This window comes from Acipenser ruthenus, chromosome 10 (genome assembly GCF_902713425.1).
Source record: "Acipenser ruthenus chromosome 10, fAciRut3.2 maternal haplotype, whole genome shotgun sequence".
Classification (NCBI taxonomy): Eukaryota; Metazoa; Chordata; class Actinopteri; order Acipenseriformes; family Acipenseridae; genus Acipenser; species Acipenser ruthenus.
Window position 1 is genome coordinate 43,089,141 of NC_081198.1, and position 21,356 is coordinate 43,110,496.

A 21,356-nucleotide genomic window follows, 5' to 3' on the forward strand; every position below is an offset into this window, starting at 1 on the left:
AAATTCGTAGCTTGTTGCATTTCAACATCTTCGTTCTTTATTTGAACATAACATCGGCTTTAAACATTATTTTGTGTTTACTTGTCTAGAACTTAACCTCATAGCGTACATCTTAGTATTTTTGTGAATTCCAGGGCATGCAAAAGCTTTCCAAAATGTATATATATCTTTTTTTTTTTAAATAAGTATGGTTGGTTTTAGTGCTCATAAGACAGCACTCTCAAGCTTGCCTATTGCACATAGTGACATATGCTGAGTCAGCCAAAAATAACTTCTTGTAGGATATTGATTTTGCTTACATTAATAGGGCAACTGGGGGCTTGTTTAGGAGCTGAAAATAATCCTAGTAAATGCCCATATATCTTTGGAACGTGTCCCTGCATTATTCAGATTAAAGCACAGCGTTCGATCTCTAATTCATATGTAGGTGACTTGCAAACCAGCAACCTAAATCTACTTACTACCACAAGAGCTTGGAGGATCATGCAAGAGTTGAAATGATCATCTTTTTTTTGTATCTTGTCCTTAACACTACAGATAGCTTGAATATTTGAGAGGTGAATAAGATTTTGCACAATACCATATAGTAAAGGGTTTAAGTACTCCAGGATTTGTCTGATGTATTCAAAGCTTTTTATCTTTATTTGGTATTAACATTAGATGTCTTAACCGTTAATAAAGAAAACAAAAGATCTGTAGTGGCTGCATAATCTCAAACAAAATAAAAACCTGATCTTTTGGAAAAACATTGTGTGATATGCTCCAGCTTGTGCAGTCAACAGTCCCACCACATGCATTCTCATTGGATCGCATGTATCCATGATTCCTCATATTATTCTTCACCGCCACCACTACTGTCATTCGTTATACCAAAAAACATGACGAAGTTCTTAGTGAAATATTATTCATTACAGTACATGCCTGTCTTCTAAAAGATTATAGACCATTTATCATATTCACTGCAAAACACAGTTGGCCTGTTTCCAAAATAAGTTCTTTTGAGGCTTCCAGTAAACCCTGATGAGTAAGGACTTGTTTAGAACACAGACAGATCATTTGTTAATTAGCATTTTTTGACAGCCTGCTTTATCTAATTTATGTACATAAAATACATTTGATCCAATGTTAGGTATTGTTTCAGCCTGATAAAATGTTTTAGGGTTTTAAAAACAGACTGGGTTATGATGTAATCATTTTCTTTTTCCCCACACTGAAATAATATATAAATAAAACCAAAAGGCACATGATTGTACAATACAATTTGAAAGAAATTCATTCTGCCATTTTGGAGCAACATCTGGTATCTTTTCCAGACAGCCATATTGGTTCAGATTTCTATTCTGATCGAGGTTACCATAGTTTATCATGCTTTTCCATAACTCTTTGGGATTTACAATTATTTTCTATGCTTTATTACTCTTTGCTGTTGTCAGAATTTCTCGCAACATACACTTTTTATTTATATATCTGCTCTGAGCTCTTAAACTCAGGGGAGACTTTCAAGGAGGACAGAGATGTTTTAAACTCCTGTAGTGGTTTTGTTCGTGCACTGGGCGGGCTATATGTCCAGACAACTTTTTAATATTCAAGAAAAACACACAGACTCATTTAATTTGAAGTTTTAATGAATCAGAGCCGTAGTAGTGCTCTTTTCAGTTTATTAAATGCTTATGTTAAAAATTAGATTGGTTGGTTGCACAGACCACCGTAAATCCCAAGTAATAAGCAGTCCAGGAGATCTGGTGCCTTTACAGGTTTAACAGCGTTAATACTTCAATACAGTAATACAGATATGGTTAATTATATGCTTAGCCCTTAGGCTATACATGCATAAAGGTAAAAACGCCCACCGCTAAATTTTAGAACATTCAATACATATCACTCTCTTATGACTAAAACATAATTTCTATATATTAAAGCAATGCATTAATATAAACAGATATTAAATTCAAATATATGCTTACATTCCAGTATATGGAAGTGTAGTGTAGGATATTTTGAAAAATAAGAACTGTCTTCAAAAAGCAGACTTGTGAATATGACCAAACAGCAATCCGTTTCTCAGAGATCCTCAGAGCATGGATCACATCAGCTTGTAGTTAGTTGAGCGATACTTGACTGGGGTTTTCCCCCCCATTGAATACATCAGGTCCCAAGTAAATCTAATCATCACTTGGCCTTGACATTTCCTATCTTTAAGTTATTGATATATTCTAGAAGGATCTGTAAAGTTAGTTAATCAACAATTTCTCCATTTGTAGTCGTTATAGCTTCCAATATATCAAGCATCAATGCAATATATTTCTCTAGGGTCTGCTCCATGAAAACCTCTCTTTCCCCAAAACACTTCCTGTATTGCTTGCTGTTACTTTCCTATTTTGCCTCTAGCGATGCTGCTGAGTGCATTTTAACAACTATCTACTTGCTGGACAGCTACTGTAGAGTTCACAAGTTTGTACTACATTTTTTTTTTTTTAACACAGCTCTAGAATTAGGCTGTGTTATAAAAGGACATGGATCTGGGGAAGAGGAATGGCTTGCACTTCACCTGCAGTGCTCTCAAGTGTCTCCCAGGCTTGTCCCGCAAGTGAAATTCTGGGAGACTGGGATGGCTGCTGAAAGACATTGATGTTGCTAAGCAGGTTCTTCTAGATTCAGAAAACAAACCCCTGATAGCAGTTATGGCTTGAAACTGTTAGTCAAAGAAACCATCACCTGTTAACTTTGCACAAAGAACAGTTAATGTGCTGGTGAACCCAACTGGGAGCCCAGTTCTGTGTCACATGTGACAGTGAAGATGTTGATGTTTACCTACTGAAATTTTATACCGAAGCAAAACATATTCCTGTTTTTGAATTCTTATCTCTTGAGACCGGAGTATTGTTCTTGTTAACAGAACATGCATGAATGCAAAACCAATGCAAAGGAAGGACCATAGTGGATTATCCTGAAATGTGTATACCATAACATGGCACAAGGATACAAGCTGTCCTGGTCAGGAAATAAACTTGATGACACTGCAATGTCATATTGAAAAGTTACAGACAAAATCACATAGTTATACTGTTTAATAAAGGAACCAAAAGTTATAGCGCTGCTCAAATGCAGGCTCTAAATTTATTGTAGATCATTTTACGACATTGCGTAATGCAACCGGGAAATAACTACAAGTAACTAAAATGTTCATCAATAATTTTGTATTATTTCATCATTACTCCAGCCTATTAGCATTTAGTGTGTAACAAGAGAATCAGTGTGTATTTTATTTGGTAAATGTTACACACACAAGCTGTAACTACATGGTATTTTTATCCTGTAAGTGACCTTGCCTCAGGTAAGCAGCAGCTTATGTAGTATTAAATATGTAGCTTTTATTAACCAAGCACACACAGTATACATCCCCTCCCCCCCCCCAATATTATGATAATCATATAAATAGTTTCCATGAGAAAACAAACATGAAGCAGTATATTTAATATAAAAGGGCATGCACCACAAAATAACTTAACCTTGTGTGCTGTACTTTTAACATATGTGAGAGCAGCCACAGCTGCCTCTATAGATGAAGTTTATGGGTTTTGCTGGCTGAAATTTGTTATTGAAATAAGAGGTATTTTTAAAAACAAAAAAAACCCTCGACCAACGACATTGTTGCACCAACACTTGGAGCCTCACAAAACAATTGCACCTGTGTGCAGCTATTTCCGCAGAACAAGATTGCTAGTGGCTGAAAGGCTTCAATAAAAAGTTGCCTATACATGTAACTGACTTCTTACAAAAGAGTAAAGCACAAAGAGCTGGAGAAAGGAATGCATTAGGAAAGCTTTAGTGTTGGCAGGACTTCACTAAGAAACTACAAGAGGTCTGCTAAAGCACTTCAATAACATAATTAAAATAAAATAAAGAATAAATCCATTCTTTAGGAAACTTGAAGGGGCGCTGGGCACTGTGCCTCAAACCTGTGGGGGGGGGGGGGGGAAACAAACACAAAAACACCCACACCCCACCACACTAATGTGCAGGTATAGGATAGCCACAATCCAAGCTCCCCCACAAACACAATGAAATATGGGTTTAATGCTGCTTTGCACATACAACCTCCTTATTCATGTGCCTTCTGGTCTAGGCTTGGTCTTCTGGCATTCCCAAAGACAAGACATTCATATTTGTTTCCCTCTGCAATGTTTGGTCACAGATGCCATGTCTTTATCATGATTTGTAGTCCAAAGGCTCCCTCTGGTGGATAATACTGAGATACACTATGCCCCAACAAAAAAAAAAAAAAAAAAAGCTGGCTACCAGACATTGCCTCAAAACATGCAAAGTGGCAAACTTTCAGAAAATACATTTTCCTGCTGTCACAATAAGTCAGGAGACTCCAAAGGTGAGGTTTTAATGTATTAAAAAAAGGTGCACATTTTTCATATTGCATAGCTGTGGAGAGAATTAAGTATTACATTTGACTGTATTTGAAAAATGGTGTTGGTTAGTAACCAATGACCTATGCACATTTCTCCCAGGTTCTGATATTTTCTACGACATGGTCAAAAAAAAAAAAAAAAAAATCCTTGAAATCACAACTGGATAAATGGTTCTCCAGATATGCAAGTGCAACGTATGCATGGCAAATTCTACTACTTCAAAAAGATGTGATCAAGAATGATAAATTGCAAGTGAAGCAGTTCTTAGATATAAAATGCAAGTGTGACAGACACCATATAAAAGATAGTCAATTTCATAGCAAGGTTTTTTGCTGCAAAAGAGAAAACGGCTCAAAACAATACCTGCGGTGAAGTCAGGCACTGGCTGCTTGCCCAGACGGCAAATACATATAACAGACTGTCTGTGAAAGCAAGGAGGTCACCTGGTCACCTGCCACTGCCTTCCTGACAGAAGCCACAACCCTGACCGTGTGTACAGTACATCACAGGGTTTTTTTTTTTTTTTTTTTTTTTTTTTTTTTTAAATTGGCTGGAGGAGTGGCAATGACCAAGTGTTTAAAAAAAAAAAAAAAAAACCCCAACACACTTGCAGCATTGTGGTCATTGCCACTCCAGAAGAAGAAGAAGATGATAATAAAACCAGCCCACTACCAGATTTATAGCCATTTCATTTATTAGCAGTTATGATATACAAATATAAATTGTCCTCTAAACAGAAAACATGGGTCATGGAGAAAAGCAACAATTTAAAGCAATTGCTTTCTCTTCCCAAAATAAGGCACCCCTCCATTATACAGTCAGTATTCAACAGTACCCCATCCCCCAAACTGGCCTATCACTCAACACTTGCGGGGCTGTTGAATGAGGTACAGTTTCTTCGGTGTTTGCTGCTTTTCAACTGCAGGTCTGGGCTTGTTGCATGCAACACTTGCTGCTGCGGCTGGAAATTCACGACTTAACTACAATTGAAAGAAGACAGAATTAAAGCATACCACATTTAAAAAATAAATAAACCACAGCACAACATTTTCTACCTTAAAAGCTACCAATAACAAAATACTTTATTTTATTTATGAAGCACATTCCAAAACAAACAGTTACCCCTTCACATAGCTTTTGAATTCTTAGCTGCATGTACAGTAGTAGCCAACAGTAAGCTAATTTACCAATAAGACAGTAAGGCTACCAGTAGTGGTTTTGTACAAGTCTGTGGACACAACTGTCCTTCTGGAAGGAAGAAGAGGACCACCTTGATGGATATACCAACCTTATCAAGAGTACCAGCTAGAAGAATACTGATTGACTGCATTTTGGAAAGCACCACAAGGGACCTGGAAATAGAAGTAGCATTTTAAAGTGACCGAAATTAGAGACTCTACCCCTGGACCCAGTCTTGGTTTTCAGCTTCCTTTCCAGCAAGTATATTAAGAAATCAGATTTCATGGCCGACACTGATGTAGGTCTGTGGATTCCACTTCAGTCTAGTCAGACATTTCTTAGCAGACACCCTTATCCAGGGCAACTTACAATTGTTAAAAGACATCACTTTTTTTTTTTTAATTTAAAACTTTATACAAAATTACCCATTTATACAGTTGGGTTTTTACTGGAGCAATCTAGGTAAAGTACCTTGCTCAAGGGTACAGCAGCAGTGTCCCCCACCTGGGCCTGAACCCACATCCCTCCAGTCTAAAGTCCAGAACCCTAACCACTACTCCACACTGCTGCCCATCATTTCATTATCTTACCTCTTTTCTGCTGTAGGTTTCTTGGTCTCTTTTTCAGGAAGAGCATTTTCTTCACTGCCTTTTTTAGCCACTCTTTTTCCTCCAGCCTTTACTAGGAGACATTAAATGTAGATTTTTTTATAATATATATATATATATATATATATATATATATATATATATATATATATATATATATATATATATATATATACACACACACACCACACACAGTGGCTCTCAGAAGTATTCACCCCCCTTGGACTTTTCCACATTTCATTATGTTACAACATGGAATCAAAATGGATTTAATTAGGAGGTTTTTGCCATTGATCAACACAAAAAGAGTCCATAATGTCAGTGGAAAAAAAAACAAAACAAAAAAAAAAACGACAAATTGTTCTAAATTAATTACAAAACAGACAATAATTTATTGCATAAGTATTCACCCCCTTGAGTCAATATTTGACAGAGGCACCTTTGGCAGCAATTATAGCCATGAGTCTATTTGGATAAGTCTCTACAAGCTTTGCACATCTGGACACTGCAATTTTTGCCCATTCTTCTTTGCAAAATTGCTCAAGCTCCGTCAAGTTGGATGGGGACCTTTGGTGAACAGCAATTTTAAACTCTCTCCACATATTCTCAATTGGCTTGAGGTCCGGGCTTTGACTGGGCCACTCCAGAACATTGACCTTTTTGTTTTTAAGCCACTCCAGTGTGGCTTTGGCTGTATGTTTAGGGTCATTGTCCTGCTGGAAGATGAATCTTCTCACAAGTCCCAGGTCTCTTGCAGACTTCAGCAGGTTTTCCTCCACAATTTCTCTGTACTTTGCTGCATCCATTTTGCCCTCTATCTTCACAAGCTTTCCAGGCCCCGACGCAGAGAAGCATCCCCATAGCATGATGCTGCCACCACCATGCTTCACAGTAGGGATGGTGTTCTCAGGAGGATGTGTGGTGTTAGGCTTGCGCCAAACATAGCGCTTAGCGTGGAGGCCAAAAAGCTCTATTTTGGTCTCATCAGACCATAGAATCTTCTTCCACTTGGTCTCAGAGTCTCCCACATGCCTTCTGGCAAACTCTAGCTGAGTTTTTCAACAATGGCTTTCTTTTTGCCACTCTCCCATAAAGGCCAGTTTTGTAAAGCACCCAGGCTATTGTTGCCGTATGCACAGTGTCTCCCAGCTCAGCCGTGGAAGACTGCAACTCCTTTAGAGTTGCCAAAGGCCTCTTTGTGGCCTCCCTGACTAGTGCCCTTCTCATCCGGATACTCAGTTTTTGAGGACGGCCTGTTCTAGACATATTCTCTCCATTTCTTAATAATGGACTTTACTGTGCTCCGGGGGATATTCAATGCCTTGGAAATGTTCTTATATCCTACCCGATTGGTGCTTATGAAGAACCTTATTCCGGATTTGCTTTGAATGTTCCTTCGTCTTCATGATGTAGTTTTTGTTAGGAAATGTACTAACCAACTGTGGGACCTCCCAGAGACAGGTGTATTTAACCTGAAATCATGTGAAACACCTTAATTGCACATAAGTGGACTCCATTCAACTAATTATGTGACTTCTAAAGACAATTGGTTGCACCAGAGCTTATTTAGGTGTGTCATAGCAAAGGGGGTGAATACTTATGCAATCAATTATTTTCTGTTTCATATTTGTAATTTAGAACAATTTGTAGATTTTATTTTTCACTTTGACATTATGGACTCCTAATTAAATCAATTTTGATTCCATGTTGTAACACATAAAATGTGGAAAAGTCCAAGGGGGGTGAATACTTTTGAGAGCCACTGTATCCATCTATCCATTATAGTATGTACAATAATTTAGAAAACAGAAGTAGTTTAAACACTACATGCATTAAAAGCACTGCAAATTTCCATCAGTACAAGTCATCCAAGGTCAATTTCTAGCATATATACACACTCTACATAAATAAATGCATTTGCCACCAAAGTTAAATAGGTCAAGAGACACAAAATAGAAGTAAAACTATATAAAAAAAAGAAGTTCAATACCAATTGTGCTCTGAGCATTGCAAATTCAACACAAGACCCAAGGTTAAACCAATATTTAATAACTCTGAAGTGAAGCAAATTGACCATGCTTTTGGAGTGGTGCTTTATATCTGAACATTCCTCTAAATTACTCTGGTTTCCCCCCCACATTAAAAAAGCAGCCATCAAGAGTGTGCCTGTAGGGAGGCAGCCAACATTAGTCATTTCTATTGTCTGTCCCTATAGGTTAGGATTCAGACCTCACCCAAAAGCCATTATGAGCTTCCAGGCAACCCCTACAGTGTTCTTAAAACTTGGTGATCACTTCATGTAAAAACTCAGCTAGAAATGAGTTACTGCATGTGGCAAAACAGCCAATAAACTCAACTCCCTAAACTTAAATGACTCCCAGACCTTCCCTCAAGCCACAACTTCCGGGAATCAAAACAAAGTATAGGTACAGTGCCCATAACTTTATGAATGCGAGATCTTAAGGCGAGAGGCACAGTTTGCTTTACATGTTTGTATAGCCGTATGGCAAGTGCACAAGCACACTACGCGAGGGTAATGCAAACGATTAGGGTGAATGTTCATTATAAAAAGTGGCACACATGTACAGGCTTTAAATGGGCTCAAGGATGGGTGTTTCCAAAAAAATAGATTGCAGAATATTGCAAACTTTGGTCAGGATTTTAAAGGTTTTTTTTTTTTTAAAAAAGAAAAAAGTCAAAAGGATTCTATGCCCATTTATTATTTTAACAGACTTCCTTTATGAAGAAACAGTTGCATAACTAAATTATACAACAACTTTGACCACCAATTATTTTAAAAGGCAATAGAAACCAGGAATACAAAAGCAGCCTTGTGCAAATCAGTTAGCTCTAAATGTCCCAGTTTGTCTCCTTTCTTTATTTGTTGGCACCATAACACGCTGCAATTAAGTATAAATTGATGGATTGTTCATTTCTAGTCCTAAAGGGTAGCCATTTCGTGTTATGCAAGAGTCCTCAAAAAAAATAAAATAAAAATCCAAACCAATTTCAGAAAGCTTTGTCCTTTCCTATAACGTTATATTGTGATAATTACACTATTTTCATATAGACATATTTCATTAGGGCTAAATTTGTAGCAAAGGAGACCTATAATCGCCATACAGAACAGACTGCTAAAGGCACACAGCGCCCAATGAAATATACTTAAACATAAATGTTGTTCTAATTAATAACGGTAAAGCCACACTCCATTTAGAAGAATATGTATGTTCTAGTCTGCAAGGTAGTTATATTTACACAGCAATGAAAACAAATTTGACACGGTCTCTTACAGTTGCATTCCAGTTTAAAATTAGATCCACAGCACTCTGTGTAGCGGATGCGTAAGAAAAACAAAAACACATCACGCAACATTGAATCTGCGCAATCATGTCTCTGCATTGCGCATGACTCAATGATTTGAAAACAATTCACATGGAGTTTGAAAGCAAAACAGTTCAAGCATGACTAAACAGGAGTGCGCAGTTACAACGCTGCGTCGTTACTGTTGCCACAATGGAAGAATGTTAGCTATATTTACTTAAATACGGGGAATTGTCAATACTGTGGATTACATCACGTCTTGTTATCGGTGACGGTAATAAACACATGAGCAGTACATTTCACTAGGTAAACAACCTCAGTTTTTCAGAGCAGATTATCGAAACTAATCCTACAAGCAATGCAATCCAAGCAAAAAAAGCAGAAGGACGAAATATAATAATAGTTTCCATAATAGTTTAGTTGTACAAAAAAAAAAAAAAAGAAAACGAAACACCCAAGCCACTTCTACCAATCTCCATTTTGTAAAACAAGATGCAATTCGAACATGTTTTACAGATGCAGAAGTTGCTAAAACGATTAAACAAAAGCTTCCTACGTTAATGCACACTTTTCTTTAAACACAAACCTGCCGGAGGGTGTCCAGCTTTCAGAGAAGAGTTCTCGTTCACTCCAGCTTTCGATAACTGCACCATCTTCAAAACTTCACTCAACAATAACACGCAAAACGCTCAGCACACCCTAGCCCGCCCCTTACACTTGTTTATACCGAATAGCGAATGACGTACTTACTATTCAATTATTGCAGGAAATTGAATTAGGTGGGGGTGGGGTTTGGGGTGTATTAACCAACATCAGAATATATATATACACACCCAGACCTTGACAAGCACTGTAATACCATATTTTTTGATTGGGATATTGAATCTTGTAACGGGCGTAAGTGGAGGATGGATACGGATTTTGCTCAGACATAACTAAGTACTATGTTTACATGTGTACAGCTATACTACAACAACAAATGCAATTTCTCCTAGTTATGTCTAAGCAAAATCCGTGTCCATCGTCCACTTACGTCCGTTGGAGCGAGGTAGCTGTTCCTCCGTTTGTCTGAACAACTCCTTACGGTCCTGGCACAGATTGTGCAGCATACAGAAGAAGGCAGTAATAATTTGGGGGACAGACTCGTGGTTCAAATCAGTACGCATCAGTAGTATCCGCCCCCTCCCTTTCAATAGCCCAAACGCCTGTTCAACGACCACTCGGATTTGGCCCAATTTATTATTAATAAAGATATAACTAGATTTATTAATAATATTCAATCCACTCAATAATAATTAGATTCAATCCACTCAGTCATGCGGAAAGGAAACGGTGATGTAAACAGTGGCAGATTTTAATACCACTCTTAAACCACCAAGTGGCGGAAGGTCCCATTTTAATCTTGTGTTCTACCTCTATGTCAGTCTGTGCTCGCAAAAAACCTGGGCTGAGAGGTTCCGACATTCCTTCCTTGTCACCTTCAGTTGTGTTTTCTTTGGCAGAGCCTTGGGGTTCTGGAATGCCTTTCCGGATTCCACTGTCTCATTGTCAAGACTCAGCTGAACTAGTTTTAGTTGTAATGAAAAAACGTACGTATGTGTTTTTATCTTCTTTTAACACACACTGTGTGTGTGTATATTTATATTATTATTATTTACTTCTTAGCAGACACCCTTATCCAGGGCAACTTATAAATTGTTACAAGATACCACATTATTTACATACAATTACATTATTTTTACATACAATAACCCATTTATACAGTTGGGTTTTTACTGGAGCAAATCTAGGTAAAGTACCTTGCTCAAGGGTACAGCAGCAATGTCCCCCACCTGGGATTGAACCCACGACCCTGCGGTCAAGAGTCCAGAGCCCTAACCACTACTCCACACATGCTGCATATTTCTATCCATCTATGCTATTTCTGGTGGTATGGTAATTGTTTGGAATGATTTTATTGTTGTATTGTTGTTTTATTGAGTATGGTATACTTAGGTCTCTCTTTGTATTCATGCTTGCACTGTATGTTCCTGTGGTGGCCCTAGTGGGCAAAGTGACTAAACTAAACTAAACTAAATGCCACAGTTTACATCATTAAAATATACCTCACAGTGTTAGACAAGGAGAAGGCTAGCATCCCTTTGGTGTTTCATTTGTACTGTACATGTAACTGTATAAGAAAATAAAACAAAGGAAGTTTTATTACCAGGATGGTTTTTCTTTTGTGGAGAGAGTTTATCGAGCAGGTCTGCTGTTGTGTAAAATGTGTTTAGGTATAGGGAGCCGTGTGCGTGCTTAGCTATCAGAAGCAAGGCTGGGATATGGAATATAGGTCAAAAACAGGGTGTCCTGTATATCCCGCTTTCATGATTAGGATTTAGACAAAGGAAGACAGGCTTAGTATCTGAATGACTGCTGTATATTGATAGAATGGGCAAGGTTAAATCCACAAAGCAGAGCTGTACTCTGAAAATAATCAATAAAAAAAGTTAACAAATTGTCCATGGATGAAATGTTCACATTTATTTTTGTTTCATGTGCATAGAAAATGGCAGTGAACTATCGCATGAAAGCAATGGAAAAATAAAGATAATAATCTCTCTATGTTTTGAAATTACACAATTCATTTTAAAAGCAAAACAGTGTAATTTGTATTAGCTTTTGGATATTTGTGTAATGATGCCAGCTTTTTCCCCAGTGGTGACAATCCTAATCATGTGGCATTTCTATATTTACAATAAAATGAAGGAAATGTACAAGCCTTGATGACACACAAGCCCAATATTAAGTACAGCAATAAAACAAAAACAAACAAAAAAATTATACAATTGGATTCCTCTGTACAAACAAACATCATTCGATTTTCAGATTTTCAGATTTTTCTTCACAGATATGAAATCATGATTCTTTTGGTCTACGTACCCATTCCACAGTCCATTTGCATCTCCAGCTCAAACCTTTCATCACATGACCAACACCTTCACCAGACTACAAGAACTACAAATAAAAAGCTCTAAAACATCTAAACAGAGCAAGAAGACTCTTACATCAGTTTCCAGCTTTCCGGATTCCTTCTCTCTTAAATACTTTCCTGTATCCTTTTTAAAAATGCTGTCTCACATTCTCATCTTTCCACCAAAAAAACAAACTGATACACACTTAATTCAATTCAAATCAATTCAATTCAATTCAATTCAATTCAATTCAATTCAATTCAATAAAAAAGGACAAAAGTCAATTGGCCTTATTAAATATTACACCCAAGAGTCGGGTGATCCAGGATACTGCTCAGCTCTATGGGAAGGCCGCCGGGTAGTGGAATAAAAGTCCACATAGTTATTTGTTGTAGATTTGAGTCCATGCTGTTGAGCAGTGTAATCTGAAGCAGAGGGATAATGAACCTGGTCTTCAAAGTAAGGGTCCTCATAGCTGTGTGGAGACTGCACGTACATTCTGTAGGGGTCATAGTTTCTCCTGCTGGGGCTGTCTTGGCTGTAGTACAGTTGCTGATGCTACAGAAAAAATGTAATTGAAATATTTTAATGCTACACGTTCATAAAAGAGCATATACTTGCACCCCAAAATATCTGTCAATAGTGTGTACGTATATATAAAATAAACAAATACAAACTTAAAGTAATAATAGTAAAAGGTGCAGAAAGTACAACATAAATACAAAAGTATTTAGGACATAACAGTCCTTCGTCAGCTAAAATGCCTTAGAGATTTTAGCTGATGCAGGACTCATGACACACACACGCACGCATGCACGCACGCACGCACGCACGCACAATCCCATCCCATCCCATCCCAGTTTCATTTATATAGTGTCCTTCATGAACAAGCACCCCAAGAATTATATTGGTCAATGAAAGAAGACTTCCATATTTTTTTATTTTTTAGGATCTTGTACACATTCTTGTTACAATTTCCCTTTAATTGTTTTCTTACCGGTGTTCTCTTAGGTTCTTCCCTTCCTGGTGAAGAATAGGAACCTAAGAAAAATGGTGATGGTTTCCCAGACCCTAAAAAAGAACATATTTCCCATACTTAATATTTATTTCACAGTAAAAGCATACTAAAACATGACGTTAATATTTTGATTCTCAAAGTAGATTATGGTGATAGTCAAAAGTATTTACGTTACTCTGTGCTGCATCACCATTTATTTCCCAGCTCAAACTTGTAATTAATCAAGCTTTTTATATATTCTGCAGTGACCGTTTTTTACATTTTCAATGCAACATGACTTTACCTGTATGTACACCTTTATGTATGTTGTTGTCTCCTTGGTAGTTGTAAAATTGCATAGACGGTTGCGTCCTCTGATAATCGGAGCGCTGCTCTTTGATTCCTAACAAGGCTGGGGATGATGTTGCACTACCAGCTGTGTGAACAAGAAAGGCCAATCAACACACTTGTGTTAATGCACCAGCTGTAACGGTTTATGATGTCAGTTAAAGTCGATCTTATACAGTAAGTGCTAGTAAACAGCTGCAGCTATCAGTCACAGAACAGTTGTGTTTTTTTTTTTTTGGCTCCACATACTGGAATGTGCTTCTGTTACAGGTTAGGTTACCTCCTATTTTAAATATTTACTGTATAAATGCTTACTCTTTCGAAATCTGTTAATTAGTAACATCCTTTGTATTTTGCATTTTTGTACTAGAACTTGCTGCCTCTTGTTCAAACAAATTTATTGTCAATAAAACCTTTACCCATCGTGAGTAACATCCGGGCTCACCTTTAATAGTTACATAATATTATTTTGCTTGGCACTCCTGATGTTAACACAGTCTTTTGGAAATGTTCTCTGTGGGTTTTAACACTGACCTGACTGGATCACAGGTGGCATTTGCAGGCTGCTTGTTGGTAACGTAGGGTGAGATTTGTACCGATCGCGCTCCAATGTGGACACTGGAGTGATGAAGTGATTCTGGTTCCAACCATCCTGCAGAGCAGAGGCACAAAGCCAAATAAGTAGAGCACATCATACAATAACAGACACAGCTTGACATCCTCAAGGTAGAATTAGCTGCAAAGTCATTCCTGTACCTTTTTATAGATGCTGCGGAGGTCTCTGTACTGCCACAGCGTGTTTAACACTTGAGCTGCTGCTTTTACAACTTTCATTGAATACCTAAGAAATAAGTCAGATTGCTTTATAGTTAGTTTTTTAAATAATTTGAAATTCATGTAGATATGAAGTATTTGTGAATAAAGGACAAATATTTAAAAATTGAGAACAAGACGTACCTCTCCCCTCTTCCCTTTGTAATATTAACCAGCTTTTCAATCCCTCCCGAATCAGCAAGTGCTTTGGCATTCTCCATGTTTTTACTGGTGACCTCATGCAGAGTACAACAGATTGCTGACACCGTGTCATCAGACAACAATGTTGTGTTGCCTCCAGGGAGACGATTGACCAAGTCTCGCATGGCATACTTCCCTGGGGAGATGAAAATATGTTTTATTTAGAGATTTCACAAACCGGGATGTAACACCTTGTAGCCCCACAGTTCAGCACATGACTGCAGTGTAAGTACTAGCATACACTTAAAGTGAAGAGACAATGTAATATACAGTTCATTGCATATTGAGACTCAAGGATGCCTAAAATAAAATCATTTTAGTTCTGCTGTGGGAAAATAATTAAACATTATTAATACCAAAGAGTTGTACTGTTGATTTCACGAATCCCCACTAGTCATGACTTACAGTTTAATGTATACATACCGATAAGTTCTTTGTTTCGTACATCGAGTGCCATGTTTCTTAAGGCAGTTGCAACAGAACAGACGACCCGATCATTGTCCATTCTCAAGAGCTCCACAAGGATTGGAAGACCCTTCTCTTTCCTAACAGCAGCTCGGATATATGCTGCAAACTTGCAAGAAACAGAAGTATTAAAAGTACAACCTCAAGTCTGTCACTGACCTCAAAGTTTGTGTTCTGTTCAATTAAAACATACTGCACAGGTGCAGGGCCTCAAAATAATAGTAATAATATTTATGACTGATTCACATGTTCCTTGTGGTAAGAAAATTGTTAGTCTTAAAAGGGGGATGGGGGTTATATGAGAAGTCAGCAAACACTATTTGCCACCAACCAAGCACTGCATTGCATTGCTTGAGCAGGGAGCAAGCTCATAACCATGGGTAATCTCACCACATAACTGCTTTTTAGAGTTAAACACAGCAGAGGTACTAGGCAATGGTGCCCCTTCTCCCCTTTACTTTTCGATCTTTCTCTAGAACCCCATGCACATTGCTCCCATTGATGTAAAGGGCTCCAAACACCACATCTCCTTATATATGCTGATGATATATTGTTATTTCTTTCTGATATATCCAACTGGATTCCCTGTGCTCTGGTATTATTTGACTATTCTTTCTGGTTATAAAATCAACTGGTCTAAATCATTGTTTATGCCTTCAAACTCGGTGGCCAACGCGACCCTGTTACAGTTGCAAATCCCTCACCAGCTCCAGATATCTGGCTTTACTTAAATGTGAATCAAGAGTCATACAAAGTTTCAAACAATCTGCAAAGAGAATTTTTCAAAAAGCTTTGAATAAAATCAAACAGAGATGCGCTCCACTGCAACTTAGTTTACATGGTTATAAAAATGAACAATTCTCCCTCGTATAAACTTTTTGTGTTGTATGCTATCCCTGCCTCTCCCCCGGATATATACAAGATATTAACTCAGTATGCTCTAAATATATATGGAATGTCAAAAAATGTATACATAAGTTAAACAGTCACCACAAAACCTCCTTAATAAATAATAAATAAGTGTACTCACCTACCACAGCATTGACAAATTAACTTTATAAATGCGTCTTTTCTTTTATCTTACCTTCCAGTTGCCTGCAGAGAGGTTCTGGAGTGAACCTGCTGAGCCTTCTAATGTAGCTGGGTTGGAACTTTCCGCCAGGAGCAGGAGATAGGGTTTGACTATGCTTGGATGCCATAACATTTCAGCACCTTTAGGAGGTTTAGAAAATCCAGGAATCGGGCCAACTCCATCCCACTGAGAAAGATATTGAAACAAAATGCTTTTTTTTTTTTTTTTTTTTTTAAGAAAACACAGACTTCTAAACAAAAAAAATATATAAACAGACTATATATATATATATATATATATATATATATATATATATATATATATATATATATATATAGATATATAGATATATAGATATATAGATATATAGATATATATAGATAGACACACACACACACACTGTAGATAGCTAGCTAGCTAGCTAGATAGATACTTTTGCGTTTCAGAAAGCTAACCTGGTCATCTTCTGGTGTTTTCTTCTTTTTCTTCTTTTTCTTCCCCCAGCAACTAGAATCTACATCTTTGCTTGGAGACTGATTGCCCAGCAAACCATCCAACTCATTTGGTCCCAGCAGACGGGCTTGAGGGATTTCTAACTCCAGACGGTATGAGAGGTTTCTTAATGTGCAAATACAGTTTTCCACAATCTAAAAAAATATAAAATAAAAAATAAAATGAAGCACTTCATTCAGAATGAACATCATCTACGCAATCTGGTGGATAACAATACTATACTGTGTTAACTATTTAATACTTCAGATAATGTATTGTGAGAGGCCTTCTGTAGAGTGACAAACAGACATACAAGGCAGTTTAACACAAATACATTAAACCAATTCTTGAATATTCCGTTTATAAAATAAAAAAAAAATAAAAAAACCCACTTCATTTCTGGGTGTTCAAACCCAGCCAAACATATCTGTTTTAATACACAATGTTACCAAGAAAAAATAAAGAACCAAGAGTTACAATGTGTACTATAGTTTCAGTGATAAATAAAAGATAATCATCTATTAAAGATAAATAAAAGATAATTATGTCTATTAGAGGAGCGGACTGAATAACTGTAAGGATGCAGACCTTGCTGTCATAGTCCGACGAGTTCACACAGGTCTGGATCACATAGAGCAGAGAATCCACCAGTCCTTCACAAATTCTCATCTGTTTCCGGGATTCCTCTCCAGCGGAGCTCAGATTCCTAGATGACCAAAAAGAGGTTATTACTGAAACCCATCCAATGAACACGGTCGAGAATCAGAAACTGACAAAGAAATCTGGGATATGAATGTATGCCTTAAAAACGTGACTCGAAGAAATCTTTTGATCTGGTTGCCTAATTCTGTGTCACTGCACCTCTAGGTGGCATTACAACAGAAGAAATAGACACTTCAATAGAATGCTTTCCTAGTAAAACAATCTCAACTGCAACAAGGGATGTTGGTGTTAAGGTTACCTCAGACAGCCAGTGGTGTTGCGAAGTACAAGTGATGTGTGGAGCTTAAGTTTGTGATCATCATCAAAGGAAGAACTGCTCCAGCCAGAATGTGGGATAATCACAGTGTTAGTGAGAGTACTTAAGGCATCCCGAACGATTGTCATTTTCACCGCATCACATGATGACAGATTCCACAGAACTCCTGTGGAAATATAAAGAAAAAAGTTGCTAAGCACACTGTTGTATTGCTTTTTTCAATTCATGCTTCATTGAATATTATTTGATAATATACATTTAAAAGAAAATGGTATTGGCATGTCGCGAATATGAAACAAGGATAGATTATATTTAGGGCTTCTGATAATCGGTTTTAACCGATAAAACCCGATAAAACACCCCCAATACAAAAAAATTAAATTGGTGGATAGCCAATAAACACCGGAAAAACTGTGGAAATGGCTAATCTAATCTATTCACGTTGACTTTACCCTTTTCACATTTAAAAAAATAAAACCTACTACAAAAATAATAATAAATACATTTCCCTGTGCTGCTGGGCAATGTTCCGCCTTCCTGACTTGTATCTGTCATTGATTAGTTCTGAACACTTTAAACCCGCCCCAACTACTGAGTGGCAGCACATTCCTACATTTCTATTGGAGACTCTGCTTGTGAGATTTAAAATGAGATTACAATCAGGATGGAGGCTTGTTAGCGGGATTCAAAGCTGTATTACAGTTAAGACGCAGAGGATTTAAAACAGAATTGTGACGGAATGTACAAAAATGCTTACACACAAAAACCCCAGAAGAATGTGCCCGTGACCATAGGGATTTCGTTGTGGAAGACAGCGGAAAGAAGGTACAACTTAAGTGTGCAAGTATTGTCGAGTTACTATATATATTTTGACACACACACACACACACACACAAAAATGCTCAAGCATTTTGGAAAGTAACCGAACACACTAATTTCATACAGTATATCAAAAACGAAAGCTCTGAAAAAAAACGATTTACATAAAACTCGAAAATAGCTAAAAATAAGCACCGAAAAATACAATTAATAAAACCCGAAAAACAGAAGTCCTAATTATATTATTAGTTTGAAGTTAGTAGTACTTGCATACAAGAATATATTTAGCATTAATGAGAACATCTGCTCATAGTTGTGTTCACAAGTCCTCTAATTACATTATTCATAATGAATCGCTTAAATGCAAAATAGACTTTAAACATGCAACCGTGAACACTTATAAACAGAAAAATGAGAATCGGGTTTAGCAGGCTTAAAATATCCATCTTTGATGATTGTCTATAATGGACCTGCTGTCAGTTGGTTCATATCAAATAACTGATCATAAAAATGTATTGCAGAATAACAGGACTGAGAATCCAAGTTGTTTATGGGCTTAGCCAATTGAGGAGGAACTGGCCTTCCATGTTTACAAAGTGATGCAACCTTACATACTGGTTAAACCATAAAAACAATAGCTACATGAACATCTCCGGTTGTGTTGTAAATTCCAGTGCATACAACCATTAACTTGTTTTTGTAGTCATCGTTGGGAATGGAGTTGTGTAGTATCCATTCTACTCTGGTATGAACAGATCAGCCTGCAGTTTGCATAATGATGCTGACTCCTAGTACAGCAAGTGACAGCAATTAAAAAAAACACTTCAATCTATGCTACCTAATTAGACAGCATTTGCATATGGCAAGATGTCTTAATACATAATTACCATGTACAATGCAGGAGGTTAAGATCTCTCGGAGGTTTGTCAAACCAGTATCCAGGCTCATATATGTTTAATGGAAGTGTCCTGCAGCAGCTGTGAGTTAAAAAGCAGCTGGTTGTTTGGAGGCACATACAGACATCGAAGACTGTTTTCTGTTGAAACGTGTGTCCTTTTAGTACTACTGTACATCTACAAAGTTCCAACTGCAACTTATTGGTTAAGAGTTAGAAGATGGGTTTGCAGATATATACTGTATACTTTTTTTCTCCGCTCCAGCTTTCCGACCAATCCACTTGTAACATCTTCACTCCAGTTCCTCTTTGACAACTCATTAAGGCAGGCCCTACACCCATCTAAAAGCACTTTCGAGGAGAACAGCCACTGTTCAAATGTGGATTTGGATGCATGCACAGAGAATGAGGCGGTGAAAGGATGAAAGGAAAATCACTGATCTGGTTAAAGGAATCCCTTTTAGACATAATGAAAGCCTCGAAGGCTTTGTTATTCAGTTAGTGTCTACTGCAATGAAGAATACACACAAGAGCCTCATTACTCAGACTGAGACCACTGTGGGTCACAAATTCCAGTTTAAAAAGCTCTTCCATCATTGTGTTGAAGTAAATCATGTTTCATAAAGCATTTCAGAGGCGACGAAATACAGCATAATTTATTTAATTAGCTCTAATAATCTGTCCATTATTATTGGTAATCTGATTACGGGTGTAACAGCAACTCCCAAGGCGACTCTTCAAATCATGTGACAATTGCAGGCTTCTGTCCCGTCACTTCCATCTTAACGCTGTTAATTAGATATTAAGGCATTAAAGAATACCCTTTGATAACATATTTTCTTTTTAACCTTTAAAATCAATAGGATTCAAAAAATAAAAAAGGTGTATGAGGTTCAAAAATAAAATACTCAAAACAATGAGAATTTTATCAAATTGATTTTCCCAGGAAGAATTTGAACCAGCATGTATATATACTGGTTATGCAACATGCTTATGCATGTCCCAGACATTGAGAGGTACTGTACAGTAAAGCATTTGTACAGCCCAGACATCTGCTGGTGTTAAACATCATGTGAGAGCAAAACAGAACCCTTCCTCTGTCAACTATGCAGGCTCGGAAGAGACACAGTGCCTCTAGAACATTACCACACTGTGGGAGGCATTGCTTTAGCTCTCTAAATGGGCTTTGCAGTGGCTTTCAGGGACGAGGGAAACAAAACATACAAATTAACAGATCAGCAGCTAGCGTGTCAGCTGTTGCCATGGCTTTTTTAGAAACAATACAACGGATGGTCTTTTGTTCCAACTAGGTTTTTAAAATGTAAAATATCATACATAACGTGTTACTTAGAACAGAACAGAACTCTCACAGGAGGTGAAGTGGAAAATGGATGTGTTGCAGGCAAGTTCCTTTAACAGACCATTCGAGTCATGTTTTATTCCAAGCTGCACACTGCATGTCTGCTTGTGCACACGTTCTCCAACCTGGGGTGTGGTACCTGACTCCTGACTTTTATAGATGCTAGAGTGAGGTGGAATGTTGTAAAATTTGCCTTTTCAACATCTCAGTGGAAGGTCAGCCAGTAGTTTGACTGCCCACATACATTTCCTTTTTTCCTTTTGCAAGAACATGCACTGCTAAGATCACCCCCTCCTCCTCCTCACACAAAAAACTACCATTACATCAGAGTATTATATCCAACTACAATCAAAACAGGCAGGCAGCTGTATTTTTTCAGTTTTGTAAAAGCTAAATTGTGACAGTTAAATATTCTTGCCTTTGTTTTAT

The 21,356-nt window shown here is 37.4% G+C and overlaps 2 protein-coding genes across 4 annotated transcripts in view; both read right to left on the reverse strand.

Annotated features, from left to right (window-relative positions):
* Positions 1-5,097: 5,097 nt before the first annotated feature.
* dap1b (death associated protein 1b) lies at positions 5,098-10,274 on the reverse strand. Its single transcript, XM_034008177.2, has 4 exons — positions 10,119-10,274; positions 6,191-6,281; positions 5,710-5,773; positions 5,098-5,401 (listed from the first exon to the last, which is right to left on the reverse strand). Exons 1-4 carry the CDS (start codon positions 10,183-10,185, stop codon positions 5,282-5,284), a joined length of 342 nt encoding a protein of 113 aa, XP_033864068.2. The 5' UTR covers positions 10,186-10,274; the 3' UTR covers positions 5,098-5,281.
* A 2,020-nt stretch (positions 10,275-12,294) lies between these two features.
* Positions 12,295-21,356, reverse strand: part of LOC117411803 (plakophilin-4-like) — a 59,236-nt gene continuing 50,174 nt past the window's right edge. For all 3 annotated transcript variants that reach the window (XM_034019578.3, XM_034019572.3, XM_034019587.3), the window contains 11 exons: positions 17,836-18,019; positions 17,463-17,580; positions 16,838-17,029; positions 16,395-16,568; positions 15,269-15,419; positions 14,789-14,981; positions 14,588-14,672; positions 14,366-14,483; positions 13,788-13,919; positions 13,484-13,557; positions 12,295-13,044 (listed from right to left, as the gene is read on the reverse strand). In XM_034019578.3, coding sequence (XP_033875469.3) covers positions 12,787-13,044; positions 13,484-13,557; positions 13,788-13,919; positions 14,366-14,483; positions 14,588-14,672; positions 14,789-14,981; positions 15,269-15,419; positions 16,395-16,568; positions 16,838-17,029; positions 17,463-17,580; positions 17,836-18,019 — 1,679 coding nt within the window. In that variant the 3' untranslated portion in view covers positions 12,295-12,786. The remainder of the gene's footprint in view (positions 13,045-13,483; positions 13,558-13,787; positions 13,920-14,365; positions 14,484-14,587; positions 14,673-14,788; positions 14,982-15,268; positions 15,420-16,394; positions 16,569-16,837; positions 17,030-17,462; positions 17,581-17,835; positions 18,020-21,356) is intronic.

Bases quoted from the DNA above. Each gene is read 5' to 3' on its own strand.
- dap1b (XM_034008177.2), bottom strand. From the start codon at position 10,185: ATGGTGCAGTTATCGAAAGCTGGAGTGAACGAGAACTCTTCTCTGAAA. The intron at 6,282-10,118 runs GTTTGTGTTTAA...AATGTCTCCTAG, and splicing joins AGCTGGACACCCTCCGGCAG to TAAAGGCTGGAGGAAAAAGA. The intron at 5,774-6,190 runs GTAAGATAATGA...TTCTATTTCCAG, and splicing joins AAACCTACAGCAGAAAAGAG to GTCCCTTGTGGTGCTTTCCA.